This window comes from Lepisma saccharinum, chromosome 4, assembly GCF_977018435.1.
Source record: "Lepisma saccharinum chromosome 4, izLepSacc3.1, whole genome shotgun sequence".
NCBI lineage: Eukaryota > Metazoa > Arthropoda > Insecta > Zygentoma > Lepismatidae > Lepisma > Lepisma saccharinum.
In genome coordinates this window covers 3321744-3341183 of record NC_139232.1, presented here as the reverse complement: position 1 = coordinate 3341183, position 19440 = coordinate 3321744, and the positions used below count along the sequence as shown (strand labels likewise).

The window sequence follows — 19440 nt, the reverse complement described above, 5'->3', positions numbered from 1 at the left end:
AATCTCTAACGAAAAATTATTAGTAAATGTGCGTCTCGTTTTACTCATATAGAACTCGATTCCATAAAATCGAATGCTTGATTTCTCTTTCCTCTTTCTTGACAGAGTGAGTTTAGGTGATGTAATTAATGGTCAGGCACGTATCTAGAAATGTATTTTGGGAAGGGTCCGAAACAAGTGTTTCACAAATAATAATAATACAAATGTGTATAATTAGTAGGTCTATGCATAAATAATTATAATTATTGAGCCTAATTAATTGATATTGTTATTGGTATTATAACAATAAAATTCCCGTGGTACAACAACCCGTGGGGGCCAAGGCCTACCTACTGACTGCCGGCCTCACTCTCACATGCCTCAGCAGAGGTGGGCGATCATCCAAAAAGTTACCGGGTATCACCGAACCCCCAGTCGTTGTCGTACGTTTTCATGACCGGGTTACGCTACTCATTCGTAGGTCCCCAATTTGCTCACGATGGTGGATGGCCTCCGGTCCCATACAGAGGCCGAAATCTCAGGAGAGAAGTTGTTACGCTTACTCCAGGAGACTCGAACCTGCGCACATCCCGTAGCCGGAGCCCAAAGCATGACGCCTTAGACCAGGGGTCTTCAACCCATGGCCCACGGGCCAGAGGTGGCCCGCAGAACCCTTTGCCGTGGCCCGTGCCCATTAGAAAAATTAGTCCTTAATATAAAACCGGATTACGTAAAAATAATGTCAATGCAGGATATGTATTACAAGTAAAGACAATCAATACTTACAAAGAATAACTTAAGAAATTTTACAATGTCAATTGAAAACTTGACAATGCTTCTTCCCTTTACCAGCCTGTCGATGTTGTCGTTGATGTTGGAAGTCGCTATGCGCAGAGTATTCTCGAGATGTTGGTCCGTGATTTGACTTATTGTCTTGGACTACACATGCTTCATTCTGGAGAAGAATTGCTCACATTAGTATGTGCTTCCTAACAAAGCACATATTTTCAAAGCATGTCGGCGAAGATTAGGAAATTCGTCCTCAGAAATGTGGTATTTGTAAGATGTAAGCAAAGGCACATTGAAGATTTTTTCTCTCAAAGAAGAGTTGTTTTGAAGTTCAAGCAGCTCCATCTGTACTGAACCTGGTATGTCGGCGGTATCGACAATAAACAATAGTTTCGAAAATAAATCTAAAGAAGAATGTTGGTTAAGAAAATCACAGAATCTCTCTTCGAACCCACTTCGTCACATTGCTAGTTTTGTAGCGTATTCATCAAGAGGCGAAGAGTTGAACTCAGAGATATGCTAAAAATAAATTTAATCCTATTTTGTGAGTTGTGCCTGGAAGATGGCCGGATCGAACACTTCTCAATACCGCAGTATAGCTTCGTGGCCCGCGAGCGTAATTAAAATTGTTAATGTGGCCCGCACTGTCTGACGAGTTGAAGACCCCTGCGACGGTATGACCGCGGCGCGAGACATTGTTAATATATGAATAGGTAAAAAGGAGTCATAATAATAGAGATATAACAGCACGTATTCTTTATCTAGCTTACGTGTAGTTAAGATAGCTAAAATTTGTATAAGAACAGGTCTTCTGGAAATTTATTTCTGAGGGTTTGTTTCCAAGTCGCTTTGCGCTTCGATCTGAAAGCTCCCTTACTTACGTCACTGTTTCTTCAGTATCCCAAATCACCACTCACTTGCGCATTCCTGAGTTATAATTTCTCGTTGTTAATTAAATTTATCCATTAACATTTTAGTTCATAACCTGCAGCAACTTGATCGTAATAAATATTCCCGATTTTTAGAAAAAATATAATATGTGGCCCTGCCCCCTCCCCAAAACTAAATCTAATTCGCACACTAACAAGGGAGGTTATCTAAGTGTCCTCTTCAGATTTCCATGAAACTTGGCAGGTGTATAGAGGGGTCCAAAGGAAGAAACACGTGTTTTTTGTTTCGGCTAAAAAACTGTTTTAGGGGGCAAAATTCCCTTCAAATATCAAGATGAGGATAAATTGAAGTGGGGATCTGACCCCTGTGTCCCCCTCCGATTAGCATGAAACTTGGCAGGTGTATAGAGTGGCCCAAAGGAAGAAAAACTTGTTTTTTTTTTGTTTCGGCTAAAAAACTGTTTTAGGGGGCAAAACTCCCTTCAAATATCAAGTTGAGGACAAATTGAAGTGGGGATCTGACCCCTGTGTACCCCTCCGATTTGCATGAAACTTGGCAGGTGTATAGAAAGGCCCAAAGGAAGAAACACGTTTTTTTCTGTTTCAGCTAAAAAAAAACTGTTTTAGGGAGCAACCCCCCCCCCTCAAATGTCAAGGTGAGGAGAAATTGAAGTGGAACAGACACAGCACAAAACTGTAGGATACACGTATTTCTTCCTTTGGGGCCCTCTATACACCTGCCAAGTTTCATGGAAATCGGAGGGGGACACAGGGGTCAAATCCCCACTTCAATTTGTCCTCATCCTAACATTTGAGGAGGGTTGCCCCCTAAAACAGTTTTTTAGCCGAAACAATAAAAACACGTATTTCTTCCTTTGGGCCTCTCTATACACCTGCCAAGTGTCATGGAAATCGGAGGGGGACACAGGGGTCAGATCCCTACTTCAATTTGTCCTCATCTTAACATTTGAGGGGGTTTGCCCCCTAAAACAGTTTTTAGCCGAAACAAAAAAACACGTATTTCTTCCTTTGGGCCCCTCTATACACCTGCCAAGTTTCAAGGAAATCGGAGGGGGACACAGGGGTCAAATCCCCACTTCAATTTGTCCTCATCTTAACATTTGAGGGGGGTTGCCCCCTAAAACAGTTTTTTTAGCCGAAACAAAAAAAAACGTATTTCTTCCTTTGGGCCCCTCTATACACCTGCCAAGTTTCATGGAAATCGGAGATAACCTCCCTTGTAAGTGAAAGTATGAGCACCTCACCTTTAAGGTCTTGTAATTTATTCCTGTTTCCCCCAGGGAAGGGACATTACAAACACGCTCTTTCATTTCAGACATATTTAACTTGCACAAGAATTCAAAGAACCGCTAATTGCCTGTTGATCCTGCGATCTGAAAATTAATTGGGTTGAAAGTGAGAATAGAAGGAGGTGTTGTAGGTTTAAAGTTTTTTTTAGCGAAGTGGTCGAGGTCGTGGTATTGAAATATCTTGCAGATAAATGTATTTTCGAAAGAATCCGATCTTCAAATATCCCCAAGTTGATTTAGACGCTTTCGTTGTTTACACTCGAAATTGTCGTTTGAGACGGATTTGGATTACAATACCAAAGTAAACTTGGACATCGAAGTAATGGAATTTTGTAGCTTTCGGATCTCACAAGCAAAATGAAGGGAATAAAATTTGATTTTAGAGAGGCATTTGGGCAGTGACAGCACCAGAAGAAAAGTTAGTGGGGAGGCAAGAATAGTAGGGGGATATTTTTCGGGGATAGTCACACTTAATATATACGGTCAAAAAAAGTTTTGCATATAACAAAATTTTTATTTTCTGCATAACAGAAGCCACACATGTCGATAGGGCAATGAAAGTACAAAACAGGAAACATAGTTAAAGAAAGTTCTGAAAGATATAACCAAAGAAACAAAAGAAACAAAGTGGTTTTCCTAACCAAAGTAAGATGCTACAAAAAGATCACCAATTACCAAGGTGAGTAAACCTATCAGAAACCCCTCACCGTCTAGTCAGTAACGTGTGTGGCCTCCACGAACACGTAGACATTCTCGAACACGACGGGGCATGCTGAAAGCCAGGTTATCCAATGCATATTATGAAAGATTGTCTTTCAGAAGGTGCCAGGTATGTTCGATACAATTCATATCGGGGAAATTGCTGGCCAGTCCATCCAACACTATACAATCGGTTGGTGAATCAGGAGGTTAAAACGTGAAACATGCTTCAAAACCCGGCCACAGACATGTACCTGCTCTTTTGTGTGTTGAATTGGCCTTCGGTTAATGTGTGAGCTTCAAAGGTATGGAGATTTGTGGCGTCCGTGATGCAGAATATGAAAACTTGCAATATGCAAAACTTTTTTTCATCAGTAATCATTAATCACCATACAAAAATTGCACACGCGAGCTAAATGTGCATTTATTTATCTACATTTTCTTGTTTGCTGGTTGGCGTTAGAGGAGGACGGGTCAATCGGGGGTTTCCGTTCCCCTGTCTCCCTCTGATGTCGTCACTTCCTTTCAGTTCACTATCGAATTTTAGATTGCAACTTTAGTATTTTCTGTTGCGTGTATGTATTGCGGAGCGCGTTATTATTAATGTCTCGCTGGGATTCTCGTTGTTAACGGGAATTTCACGATAGGTATCAGGTATCGTTTTGAAGTTTTGTAAACTAAGGAATTAAAGCTTGACTTAATGCATTTATACACAATACTTAATATATATAATATTACCTTAGCCTCCACGATGACGTAGTGGTTGCGTCGTCGCCTTGTAATCAAGGAGCCCCTGGTCCAATACCTGGTGTTCGGATCCCACTTTACACTGTAGGTCCAGTCTCGATTAGCCTTACTGTGCGTAAAGTGGATTTCAAACACCAAATTAATCAGTCAATATTATTACCTTAATATGCACACAATATTCCCGACCACTCCGGTGGCCAATGTGGTTCACTAACAAACCATGCACCGAAGGTTACGGGCTCGACCCTCTTGCAGTGTCGTCATTGACTAATTTAATCCAATCGTTTCGGTTATTTTACGTCTTTTTTTTTTGACTCTTAGGCAAATCGCAACGACAAAAATGAACTGACTAAATGGATGATAGGACAAACACTTGTCTTGACCAGGGTTCGAACATGGGATTATATATATGTATATCACTGACCCTGTTCAGTGTAGTGTCAGCAACTGATTCACAAAATGGGGCACAAAAGTTAGCCAGTCAATCGTTGTTTATCCTGCCGGAATTCCATTGTTACGGGTGGACATGCGAACTACGTTTTTGATAAACCATTGTGCTGATAGTTAAGCAACATTTTTCTTACAGTTTCTGTGCAATGAAATATGAAACTTAAAACTATTTATTAAGCATAACTACCCTTAAAATACTTGGTGAACAATTTTGTGTCACGGGTGGGAGAGACGAAACACTGCCTCTTCACTTAATAAGAAATTGATTTTAATTCCTGTGAATTCGCACATGATGAAAAATACACTATTTTAAGACAAAGAGAGAAGGTAATTGTAACAGTTGAAGGAGAAATTGTTTTTTGATGTCACGGGTGGGGCACAATAGAAAACACAACTAAATCAAAAAGTTAAAATAAACGAAAATATGTAAAATACCTTCTAACTTAATAAAACTTGAATTTTTATCCAAAAGACAAATTTAGATTGTTCAGTCACAAGATAGGATAAAGCTAAAGCATTGCTTTTAATTTTAAAAATTGAGATTCAGGGCCAGTTTCACATGGAATGCCCCCATATCACTGACCCTGTTCAATAGTTTCAAAGTGTCAGTAAGTGATTCTCAAAGTGGGGTACTAAAGTTAGTACATAAAATAATCGTAGTTTATCCTAACATTCCTTGCCTGAAGAAAAAGAAGAAGTTTAACAAGAAAGCCCTAATGAACACCTTACACAGGCAGTTCAAGGTTCCAGAGGCACAGCCTACTTAAACCCATTGTTCTCGTCCCTTGTCTTTCTTTCTCAACACACCTACTGTGTGCGTGTAACTTGTCACACGAGAAAGCTTTTAAAATTATGGATTAATTTTCCTCCTCGTCGTCTTCCGTGTTCCAAGAAGATGCTTCTACAGGACGAATAAGAAACAAGGGGCAGAGGGAAGTTGGGTTTTGTAGATTGTAGAGTAATCACCTTCAAAGGAAATGTGCAACATGTTCAGCAAACTGATCTTCAAAGGAAACGTGCAACATGTTCAGCAAACTGATCTTGAAAGGAAATGTTAAAAATGTTCAGCAAACTGATCTTCAAACGAAATGTGAAAAATGTTCAGCAAACTGATCTTCCAAGGAAATGTGAAAAATGTTCAGCAAACTGATCTTCAAACGAAATGTCGAAAATATTAAAGTAACTGATCTTCAAAGGAAATGTGCAACATGTTCAGCAAACTGATTTTGAAAGGCAATGTTAAAAATGTTCAGCAAACTGATCTTCAAACGAAATGTGAAAAATGTTCAGCAAACTGATCTTCAAAGGAAATGTGAAAAATGTTCAGCAAACTGATCTTCAAAGGAAATGTGGAAAATGTTCAGCAAACTGATCTTGAAAGGAAATGTTAAAAATGTACAGCAAACTGATCTTCAAAGGAAATGTGGAAAATGTTCAGCAAACTGATCTTCAAAGAAAATGTGGAAAATGTTCAGCAAACTGATCTTGAAAGGAAATGTGGAAAATGTTCAGCAAACTGATCTTCAAACGAAATGTGAAAAATGTTCAGCAAACTGATCTTCCATGGATATGTGAAAAATGTTCAGCAAACTGATCTTCAAACGAAATGTCGAAAATATTAAAGTAACTGATCTTCAAAGGAAATGTGCAACATGTTCAGCAAACTGATCTTGAAAGGCTATGTTAAAAATGTTCAGCAAACTGATATTCAAACGAAATTTCGAAAATATTAAATTAACTGATCTTCAAAGGAAATGTGCAACATGTTCAGCAAACTGATCTTGAAAGGCAATGTTAAAAATGTTCAGCAAACTGATCTTCAAACGAAATGTGAAAAATGTTCAGCAAACTGATCTTCCAAGGATATGTGAAAAATGTTCAGCAAACTGATCTTCAAACGAAATGTCGAAAATATTAAAGTAACTGATCTTCAAAGGAAATGTGCAACATGTTCAGCAAACTGATCTTGAAAGGCTATGTTAAAAATGTTCAGCAAACTGATCTTCAAACGAAATTTCGAAAATATTAAATTAACTGATCTTCAAAGGAAATGTGCAACATGTTCAGCAAACTGATCTTGAAAGGCAATGTTAAAAATGTTCAGCAAACTGATCTTCAAACGAAATGTGAAAAATGTTCAGCAAACTGATCTTCCAAGGATATGTGAAAAATGTTCAGCAAACTGATCTTCAAACGAAATGTCGAAAATATTAAAGTAACTGATCTTCAAAGGAAATGTGCAACATGTTCAGCAAACTGATTTTGAAAGGCAATGTTAAAAATGTTCAGCAAACTGATCTTCAAACGAAATGTGAAAAATGTTCAGCAAACTGATCTTCCAAGGATATGTGAAAAATGTTCAGCAAACTGATCTTCAAACGAAATGTCGAAAATATTAAAGTAACTGATCTTCAAAGGAAATGTGCAACATATTCAGCAAACTGATCTTGAAAGGCTATGTTAAAAATGTTCAGCAAACTGATCTTCAAACGAAATTTCGAAAATATTAAATTAACTGATCTTCAAAGGAAATGTGGAAAATGTTCAGCAAACTGAGATCAATCAGCAATCTTTACCGGATTGTACGTTCACTTTAACTGTGGATATGCTATAAACAAACAGTGGATATGAGAGAAGAAGTGTATTTACACTTAAACTAAAATTTTATGGTTTTTTTTAATTATGACAAGATGTATCTCCGCATATTGACCAAACAGCAATTTGAATTTCTTAAAATATTAAAAGTGTGTGATATTAACTGAAAATTGTGGATAGAACTACTTTATTTTTTTAAAATAAAAAATAAAACTTTGTCACGGGCAAGAAAATGGCATACATGCTGCCCAGACGGTTGACAGCTCGACTCATGATTTCTCTACCTATGGTTTTGTATTATTTGCTGTGAATGACACTTCATCAAACCTAATTTAATCAGCATTCATCCATGTCGTTGTGATCAGTCTAAGAGGCATAAGAGCCAAAATATATGTATATATAAATCTTTCATCTAGTTGTTCAGTAATTAATTAAATCAAATTAGTAATGGTAATCGTATTACCAAAAAGTTTATGCGTAGTAAGAACAGGAATTTCCTTTGCTGATATGCATTTGTATTTGCGAGTAAGATTGCTTAGATCAGTGCATCGACTTAAGAAATAAAAGTTTATTAGCCCGCAAGCTAACGAAGTTTAAGTACCACTGATAGTCATCCTGAGTGGCGACGTGGTTAGTGTAACCCGTTGCGATGTCAGAGGTCATAGGTTCGAATCCTGGTCAGTCAAGGATGTGTCATTGTGTTTGTCCCATCACCATTTCACCATCATTCATTCTCGTCGACGTGATTAACCAAAGAGGTAGAAAAGCAACGTAAAATAACATGAAATGTAACAGGTAGTTCCATCTTAGCCATTGTCCCAACAAATTCCTTTTTCTCTTCGTGACCACTTCCAGCAATGTTCATAGCTATACATGTTGTATTACTGTGAAGAACTTGACCATACACCTGCTTACACTCAGGTCACATGCTCTTACGTCACTTACTACGTAATATCTGGGGTTCGTCTCCGGGCTAAGCGTAGCGTTCCACCCTGTAGAACGCGGGAATGGAACCGGGCGAGAATGTTATGTAAGGAAACCAGTCCGGTCCCTTGGTCTCTCTTAGCGTATACCCTGTCCCTGTTAACTTTAGAGCAGGGCCGCGCATTGCGGCAGAGGAAGAGGAGGTGAATCTAGTGGTGAAAGCGCAGCGTTTGCCAACCGTACGGTCCTGCCCAGTGGCGGCGATTAGGTTGGGGGCGAGGGCGGGCAGAGGCTCCCGCACTATGCTAAATATTATCTACTGTCCTTGCCCCCCCCCCCCCCCAGTTGTGGAATCCAATCACCGCCACTGGTCCTGACCATACATGTACGGAAATTTCATGGCATGTCCGGACGTACGGTCCAGACCCTAGCCTGTACGCTAAATGTGCCGCTTGTCAAAATTTGCACTTGCTGTTTTATCCCTAATATTTCCCTAAAAATTCTAAAACCAAGCGAACGGACTTGGAGGCAAAAATACGGTCTGTTTACCATGTGCGTACGGCATTATAGTTTTCAAAAGTTTGCAACGCTGACAGAGTGAAGCAGGAAAGTTGCTAACTCCAGTCGTCCATTACGCAATCCCGTTTCTCTCACAGTTCATTGGTGGAGACGTCTTGCGTCATTACTTGCGCAGAGACTTTTTCTCGTTCGTCTGGTCTCTGGTACAGGGTTTAGCTATAAATATTTCTGAGAAAACACTCTATGCAACTTCAATAATGAAAGTGACTCGGTGCATTAGCATAATTAAGGTGCGATAAGTTGTCTTATTGCCCATATAGTATTAATAAACTTTCATAGTTTAGCATGTCTACGGTGGTGGATAATTCCATTGTCGATTCTGGCTTGCTTTGTAAATGTACTGTAATTCTTAAAATTATCGGGTTCGTACTACAATGTTACACATACATACACAGGGAGACATAAACCCACATATAGGTCACGTTAAAAGTTGTTATTTATATTTAGCTATTTAATTGTTATTTTTGTGATTATTTACTTCAATTATCTGTTAATTAAATGCATAATTGAAATGTTTGGATGTATCTTAAAATCAAAATTATTAACAAGGGAATTTACCCTGTTGAAATAAATTGGACCTGTGATACATAGGCCTGGAAAATGTCAAGAGTAACAAGTGGAGTATTAAGAGTTTTGTTTAAAAATAGTTTACAACATATGATTGTTAAGAATATATAAAAATAAATGATAGCTGATTATCTGACTCAACTAAAAATATATCCTTAGAACAGGTATCAATAATTTACTTGTGTCAATTAGCTCTCAATACATACGTAGTTTTATGGCTCAAGAATCTAATGGACCCAGTAAATCTACTCCCATAGAGCTAAGTGACGTGTGTGAGTCATGGCTTTTTCGCTAAATCAGAAAAAATCGATTCCTCACTGGACAATATGATAAATGTAAATAATATTGATCATCCCTCGTATATTTTTTTTTAAAAAATAACACCATGTCTATCTTGTATCTCTTTACAGGGGGATGACCTTCGGTGGACAGAAAAGGAATTTCGACGAAATCGACAGGTCAGGGTTCAACAGCTTCATAAAGAAGAATTTCGACGAAATCGACAGGTCAGGTTTCAACAGCTTCGTCAAGAAGAACTTCGACGAAATCGACAGAGCGGGTTGGAGGAGCTTCATCAAGAGAGAGGCGCCCCAGGGCGAAAGGGAGAGCCACAAGTAAGGGCCTAACCAAGCAGAGAATCATCCACCATAAAGTCCTCCAATCGTTCCTTCACTTAATGTTTGTCCGTTCATGTCTCAGCCGTAAAATCCTTTGATTTTGTTTGCAAGAGTTTCAAATCCAATCCGTGTTTAGTGTGAATCGTCAAAAACTTATCAGCATTTTCAAATTCCATTTTTATTATTCTAATGGTCGGAGCAACTATTGTCGCGTATGTTGGAGTATTTTAATATCAGAACTAAATGCATAATGTTGCATGTTTCTTGTAGCTTAGCATTAACACCTTCGTTGTTTTCTAGTACCACATCCCTCCCTTTCTCTCAGTACAACACAAATATTCAATGAAACGTTGACCGTAGAATATGAACTAAATCGGTTTGTCGAAGACAATGAGCTTTGTTGTCAGAAAAAAATGATAATGAAAAATTTTACACAAGAACATGCGATCGCCAACAGATTCCTCTGTGTTACTGTTTGTATCAATTCTGTGAAAATAAACTTTATTTCCTGTAAGTGTTGCATATTTAATTGTGTTTTTGAATTGTTGTTCTTTACTGTGTGTTTCCAGTCACTAATTACTTAAACGTTTGAAAACACTGAAATATTCTAACAAGGGAGGTTATGTAAGTGCCCCCCTCCGATTTCCATGAATCTTGGCAGGTGCATAGAGGGGCCCAAAGGAAGAAATACGTATTTGTTTTGGTTTCGGCTAAAAAACTGTTTTAGGGGGCAAACCCCCCCCCTCAAATTCCAAGATGAGGACAAATTGAAGTGGGGATCCGACCCCGAAACCACGTAAATATGGCATAGGAAGAACACACACATATAATTGGAACACACAGAGCACAGAACTCTAATTTCAATGCAGAATATGTATTACAAGTAAAGACAAACGCAAGCGCTATCGAGAAGGACGATAGGGGTTGAAGTTCTGTGCTAATAGTAACGTACTGGCAGATACACAAGTGGGACACTTGAGATATGAAGTGCATATCACTGGCAAACGCAGCTCTGTGCTGTGTGTGTTCCAATCATATGTGCGTGTTCTTCCTATGCCATATTTACATGCTTTCGGGGTCAGATCCCCACTTCAATTTGTCCTCATCTTGGCATTTGAGGGGGGTAGCTGAAACCCAAAAACACGAATTTCTTCCTTTGAGCCCCTCTATACACCTGCCAAGTTTCATGGAAATCGGAGGGGGACACAGGGGTCAGATCCCCACTTCAATTTATCTTCATCTTGACATTTGAGGGGAGTTTTTCCCCTAAAACAGTTTTTTGGCCGAAGCAAAAACACACTATTTCTTCCGTTGGGCCCCTCTATACACCTGCCAAGTTTCATGGAAATCAGAGGGGGGACACTTAGATAACCTCCCTTGTAAGTGAAATTTCAAACCAGATAAAGTACTAACATGAACCTACAATAAATGACATAATCTGTACGATAATGTGACATAATACTATTTCATGCCAGATTTAGCATTGTTCTTCTTACAGAACTACCTGACAGTCGTTGTTTGAACATTCATGTATTCAAATAAAATGAAAAATATATAAAAAGTGTCAACTCACTTGGATTGTCAGCATGAAAGGTGGATCAGTCCCTCATCCTGCGAGACCTGGAATAGAAAATAAGAAGAGGAATTACACAAGGATTTCATTCATTACTCTTTTTCAGTCCCAAAGCTAGATATTTTGCCCCCTCCCTGCCTTCCACGCACTACCAAGCACCGACATTTTGTGTGCGTCTTTCGATATTTTCTTCTTATGTCATGGTTTGTGATTTTGACATCCTACAAATTTTGAAATGAGGAAACAAAGAAAAACTTATTAATATGTAATTAAGGTTAAAGTTTCGCAGTTGCATTTTCTGACTTAAGAAAAAAGTTTGTATATTTCAGAATATTTCAGTTATGTCTTAGTGTCTGACGAACAATTTTTACGTACTATTACTAACTACTTTGATAGACAGTAAATTCCAGCAAATGTGTCACCAGGATACAAGTAAAAGAAGACAAATAGGTGAAGAAAAATAATTAAAATAAATAATAAAGTGGACAGTAACTTCGCAGTAGAAAAATTATAATTTAAGATTATTCAACTCCGCTTGAAAAAAAAATAACACCGTTATAATCTATGTATTACACATTATTCTTAGTAAAGTTTTAAAAAAAATACGCGTACTTATAAAACCTGACCAATATCTCAGAAAGAAAGTAATTATAATTTAACTTTTCTTGCTGTCAATGCATAAAAAACTTCAATTATCCTTTCAAATTTTATGATTTTTTGCAATTTATTTTTCAAGTGACAATATTGAGAGATTATTATCCTCTCCTGGCCCATTGACGATCTTGGGTAGATATTTTTCTGTTCTCCATCGTAAATTCTGACTTTTCTGTCTTTAAGAAAAAAAAGAAGAACGCCTTGAATGGCGCCCTCTGTGCATGGCGCCCGAGGCTTCGTTTCCCTAGATACCCCTCGATAGGGAGCTGCTGTTAAATCATGTGTCTGAAATATAAACTTTAGGATAACATTCATTTTCCTGGGGAGCCCCGTTGTCCGCTCCAGAAGACCAAGGGCAGGGTGTTAAGCCCTGCAATTTCAACCTGAACGGGGTCTACACTGCCATGACACTCTTTCCTTAACAACAAATGTCCTGCGTTGTAGCACATATGCAGAATAGAATAAACTTTCTCATAGGGTCGTGGCGTCGAGGCCAGTGAGAAAAAGCACTGTTAATAAAAATTGTATGACTTGATGGCTCTATACGCTGTGAATGTCTGAACAAGTGTGCTTCTCGAAATATGGAAATAATGAAAATGGAATTCTTAGGCAGGAAATCCACTTTGAACCTGCCAATACAACACAGACAAGAATTGACAAATTGATTTACAGGAAATCAACCTGAAAGAAACCAAAGAGTGCTCGATTCAGATATGATCACCTCGCTTTAGCTATATTATATCCTAGGAATCTCTGGAGCAAAGTTGCGCATAATGGTAGAGAAGGGGAAAAAGTGAGTGGGCGAAGCTAATCAGTACGCGCTGCTGTAAACAGCTGGCAGGTGTAATCGCTTTTCCCCCTCCACGCAATCACTTTCCTTCTCACGTGTTTATTGGTCGATCCCTCTCGAGTCACGACTTCCGCAGAGACTTGTTGCTCCAGAGATTCCCGATACAGAGTGCAGGCACATGAGCGAAACCGCCGGAATGCCTACACGAGTATTAAAACCGGTCTTGGGCCTTCGTTCCAAACCTAGACTACGCTGGTGTGGATTTATAGTCACGGAGCACTTCTTGGTTGTAAAGAATCCTTTCGACTTCTATTGTTCCCGCACCTCCTCCTTCACACAGGTCGCAACAGTGCCTTAGAAGTCCGCCAATGCAACTTCTGGTTGGTCCGATGCCGAGCTGGTCGTTCATGACGAATTTCGTACTTACAGGGGAAATATCCGGCCACTTCCGGGGGTGAACTCTGTGGAAATGAGAACGACGGAAGTGTTGAGAGAGGACACATAGATAGGAAAGGGATCAGAACAGAGATACTGACACGAGAGAGACACGTGTGTATTTGTGGAGAGAGATGTGCGTCAGCTGCGAGATTCGACATGTTCGGACATGTCACTTCCATCTTTCCTTCTTTATAGCGGCGCATTCAAGACGACGACGGCGAGCCAGACCACTGCAAGATAAAATTATATCTGAGAGGAAACACGTGACTACCAACTTCCAGCTTAAGATCATCTTAGCTGAATCGCCGGACGATAAAACAAGTCACGCGCAGTCTGTGGATGAAACTAGTTAATGTAACAACTAACGCACAAGCTGTAAAGGGAAAAAATTACTGAGATTAAATATATTTAGGAAAGAATGAAAAATTGATCAATTGATTTGGTGTTTCAAGTCCACTTAATGCACAGTAAGGCTAATCGGGACTGGACCTACAGTTTAAAGTGAGATCCGAACCACTATGTGCCTCCACCGGGTATCGAACCCGGGAGTCCTTATTACAAGGCGGCGATGCTACCATTGCGTCATCGGGGAGGCCCAAGAATGAAAAAAGTAGCTACTATTCTCGGAAGAGGGGTAAGTATGGTATATCTTCATTGGACACACTTTTAATTGAATTTAAGTAATTAAAATCAATTTTGAGATTTTCATATTCAGCTTCATAATATTCAGAGTTTAATCAAAATATTTATGATGTTACCACGTTAGGTCTCATTAGGGATATATACTTGGCATTCATTAAAGTAGATTATATTGTTCAAATCTTGCGTCGAAATAACTGTCTTCGGTCTTTGAAGCAGACGAGATATTCAGTGAACGTGGTCTTGACATAAAACAATGAACTTCTCTCTTCTTAAACCTCAAACCAATATTTAAACATTTTTAAAGTATCATTTATTTATCCCGAATGCATAGAATGTTGTCAACATCACCAAGTATGATTGTAGTCATCCTCGCAATAGCATTATCTCAAACCGCATAAATCTCCACCGACGCCGCCATCTTGTCTTGCTCTGACTGCAAGATGGCTGTAAGCCGTGTGACTGGCCGGACGCTCTTACTCTGTAAGACGTGACGTCAACTTCCGCCCGCCGGACGCTAAATGTACAAGATCTTCAAGACGACTAGAAGTTGTCTGGCTCGCCGAACGGGACTAATATCCTAATATCTATCGTACTGGTCGTGGAAAAAGGAAGTCTTCCATTCCAGTACCAGGTTCCTCGATACAAGTAGTTGCCGTGCCCGAGACGACATACCTCATTTAGATAAATGTGAGTTTGTGTTAACTCTCTGTTCTATTACCCTCAACCTTGGTGATTACGAGGTAACTTTCCGTAGGCTAAAAAATATGTTGAGTCCAGTATTCCACATTGTCAACGAAGGTTCAGAAATAGCTCAAGTCGAGTTTGTCTCCTTTATAGAAACAATTAAGTTAAGTTAATCTGCTAATTGATTTCCAGTTAATTAAGAACACGAATATTCACACTTTTATCATAATTGAAATGAAAAATTACACTAAATATGATCAGAGGTACAGACATTGCAAACTCCACAGTTTCTATAATTGCCTTACGGAACTCGACGATACACTTCATGGTTAATCGTGTTAACTGTAACTTGGTGCGAAATAACTGTGAACATAGAAATTAATATTTTCGGATTACTACATTGAAGGAATATAACATCTATTGGGACATGTTTTGAGTTAAGTTATGGAAAGACAACGAAAGTTTCTATAGGCAGTCTCTCCTGTTTTAATATTTTGTAAAGTTAGTTAGTTAAAACTAGCATAGAAGCATCGTAACGAAAATTTTAAAATTTAACTGCCCTTTCTTTGAAGACATTTCACCTTGGATGGCCAGTTTCACATGATATCAACAAGTTCATATTATTTTGAGGTAATTTTTACAGTACGAAGTGCGACTCAATACTATCAATCAAAGTACTTCACAAACACAAACACGATTTTCAACTCAGCATAATTAAATATAATACGGTAGTTAGCAATGTATTCTATTGTTCTTATTTCACATCGCTTTGTTAACACAGCCCGCTAATCGCGGCGATGAGGATAAAATTATGATTGTATGAAATTTGTGAAGGTACACTTACAAAAGAATATTCATGTCGAGACCAGGACTCGAACCTGAAACCATCTTTACTGAGATCGTAAGTCTACCGCTTAACTAGCCGATCTTAGTGGCGGAATGGTTGGCATACGACGCCAGGTGTCGCAGGTTCGAATCCCTGGGTGTTCCTTGCGCATGTCCATTCATCAATTTCATCTTACCATCACTCATCCCCATCGTCGCGATTAGCCAATTAACAAAAATGCAACTAGATTGACAGGTACAGGCGCCTGGGCAGCGAGGCGGCTGGTTATGTCATTGATTAAAAGCTATTTGACGCTATGGAAGAATGATACAGTATCATGGCTGGATTATGTTACAAATAAGGAAACATTGGAAATACAATCTTTTTCGTTTCACGGCGCCCTTACAATTTTCAATTTTTTTCCGCGGGGCCCCAAGTCAAAATGAAGTCCTATTTAACACTTGCAACGCTCAGTTAGTGTGGTTAGGTTGCTTGCCTTAGGTTAAAAAATAAACACCTATTTCAAATTCAGAAACATTTTATATGTAAAAAGTACTAAATAAGCACATATTTGGAACAATCATATCATAGACTAACAAGTAAGTGTCATTTCAGTGAACATATTGGAACATTTCGCGCCACCCCTGTAAGACAGCTACGGCGCACGCTTTGGGAACCTCTGTGTTAGAGAGTATAGTCATACCGCGAAGAGAAAGACTAGCGAACAAAAGCAGATAGTCATTCGTTTACTCCTCTCGTAGACGAAAAAGTTCTCCCTCGCTTGTGCGCGAGTGGCGCCATGTTGTCATTTCATTCCTTATTTGCATCGTAGTCAGAAACTTCAACAATGTTAAATATTACGTCTCTGATGACGCTGTGTATGCTTTCCTCCCTCCCTGTTGACACTGAATAATGGGGACGACGATGCGTTGAACAATGCTGAAGATCTTGGTAACGCAGGGGCAAGCATCTGATTGGATCACGCACGCCTCCTTCACTCGCTAAAGAGTTGAAAATTCGACAGCGCCAAAGCGCCCCCCCCCCCCCTTTTTAAGAGTAGTTGGTCAGTAGCAATTACTGATTGGAAGCGTAACTACAACTTCTAGAACTACAATCATACCCACAGAAATTGATTTCCTTGCCAATTTGCGCACAGTTGCATCTATCATTGACATAACCACATAATTATCATTCTATTAGAGAAATCATCTTGTTACGTAAACTGTGTAATATAGTCTGACATTACGGTTTGTTCATATGATTGTCACAACATGACAATCAGTTTCTTTTTATAATTTAGCAAAAATTAACAAGCTTATGACAATATTTTTTTTAAATGTGAAACATGATTGCACTTTCATAGATTCTACGAGGGTATATAAAAAATTAACGGAATTAATAGTACACTCGCCAAAGAAAGTTTGGAATATTGTTATTAGGTACAACAAGTTTGGAATATTAGTTATTAGGCAATAGGTGATACGCAATGTGGTATATGTCGGCGAATATATTACGTGAACGTCCACCAGACAGATACCATGTGTTGTTGCATTCGAAGGTTGTGCCTATCACCTATTGCCTAATGTAAAAAATGTTCCAAACTTGTTGTGAGGAGTATTATTTTAAGGCTATTGACTCTATTGAATTTCAATTTACAATTTTCAATAGTCTTCTTCTGACAAGCTTATTCCAACTTTCAACATGTTTTTAAAGCAATCAGTGAAGCTCTTCTTTAAAAGCATTTTAGCACACCCGAAATAGCGTTGTTCAGATCAGTGTCTGATTAGGATTGGCGTCCATGAAGCTCCTTTTCTTTCACGTGCCTCTTCAGTGACATCATAGTAATACTGAACAGAGACTATAGACAGTTTACGAACCATGATCATAAACAAATCTAATTTTGTCAAACAAAATCGGATTTCCATGAGCTGCTGTAGTTTCAGATTCATGCTATGGACTAGAAACACGTTCGAAACGAATGGCTGCATTTCACCAACTGAACAGTTCCAACTGAATAGCTTCGGTTGGAAGATTCTCTTTTTTACGAAGGTTAGTTTCCTCCACGATACACACATGTCGCCTGCCGCTTCTGTTTGAAAGCTCGGTAACAATGTAGTATGGCCACAACATATTTCTTCACTTTTACAGAAAAAACTACTTACGGGAATGAGTTTCTGTAGCATTTGAAAGTTCGTGGAGGTGTTTTGATTCGTCGTGGAATCTATTTGACCGGGGATTCATGTGTTTTTCAAGAAAAATATCTCTCCAACGCACAATAGACGTTGCTTTTATTTGCTTCCTCTACGTGTACCGGATGCTGTGTACGTTTGATGACGTAACTCCCTGTCAGTGTTTCCAACCACGCCGTTGTTTTCGTTGTTTTGGAACCTTACCGGACATGGTTTGTGGGGCTATCCGTCACTGGTGTGTGGGGCTACCTGTGCAAGCATCGTTAAATTCACAGGTAGCCCCACAAATCATTCACGGATAGCCCCAAAAACCATTTACGGATAGCCCCACGAACCATTTCCGGTAAGGTTAGGTAAGGTTAGGCAAGGCAAGCATAGTTAAAATTAACAAAAAATTCCGTGCATAATGTACAATTTGAACACGTGACGAACACGAAAGTGGGTATTTCTCGGTGAAGAAGGTTGGAAACACTGCATACCAACTGATGATGCACAACGCGACTCAAGCTGTGCCCGCCATATTGTGTGCTACGAAAGCGAAAAAATGAAGAACAATAATTACTGTTAATGTGAAATATTCTGTTTATGAACTTCCTTATGAATATAAACATTAGCCTTGTCACTGTGAAGGACTTTTGATTTAATGAAAGCGTCACACTGGTAATTATTCGCGACAACCATTCATAATGCGCAGCTCTTCGTGCATGTATCCGATTAAAATCGTGTGCAATGGCATGCGAACTTCTCTCCCTAGACACTTTGATCTCGATGCATTATCGATGCGCTAAACAAATTTTAAAGCATTTTTCTAACACCTGGAAAAGGAGCAAATTGTTAGAAGAATTCAGTCATAACTTTTTACTGGTTAAAGATAAGTCGAAAAAACCTTCACCATTGCATTTCTCGTGAACTTCTAGCCTGATTTGATATATCATATCACCCCCTTCCCATTTAAAATTCTGAAGTTGAATTCAAGATGGCGGACATCAAGATGGCTGCCGACCATGCGCGTGACGTCAATGTGGTTCCCCCTTGGCCAGGCAACGATTGGTCATCGCCATTTTCACGTTCCTTGTCGCAGTGGCCTTGTACTGGGGGTGTTATGTGACTTATTGAGCCACCCTGTACAATGGAATATCATTTTAATGCAACAATAATCGTAAGACAGGTATGTAAAAGATCCGTCCTGGCAGTTTCAGCCCACAATCATCTATTTCATGTTCATATATCATTGTGTACTGGTAAGATAGATTAAACTCCATTTTGACATGGAGATAATGACTGGGTTTACTTAAGTTTCAATTTCACTGCGTCTTTCACTACACGGTCCATATTTAAGGGGCCACTACCACAGACAAATGACGGTTATACATATACTGCTGGGTTTCGAGTGTATACCACTCCTTTTGATTGTTCGTGCGTTATTCGCTCTAGCGAAGACGCTCTCAACTCCGTACGCTATCTAGCGTCGTCCGTGCGAACTATTTGGCGCTCGAGG

At 39.1% G+C, this 19440-nt stretch overlaps 1 protein-coding gene across 1 annotated transcript in view; it reads left to right on the top strand.

Moving 5' to 3' along the window:
- LOC145986362 (uncharacterized) overlaps positions 1-10660 on the top strand; it is a 203989-nt gene extending 193329 nt beyond the window's left edge. The window contains exon 4 of the mRNA XM_083120257.1: positions 9940-10660. Coding sequence (XP_082976383.1) covers positions 9940-10147 — 208 coding nt within the window. The 3' untranslated portion in view covers positions 10148-10660. The remainder of the gene's footprint in view (positions 1-9939) is intronic.
- Positions 10661-19440: the final 8780 nt, after the last annotated feature.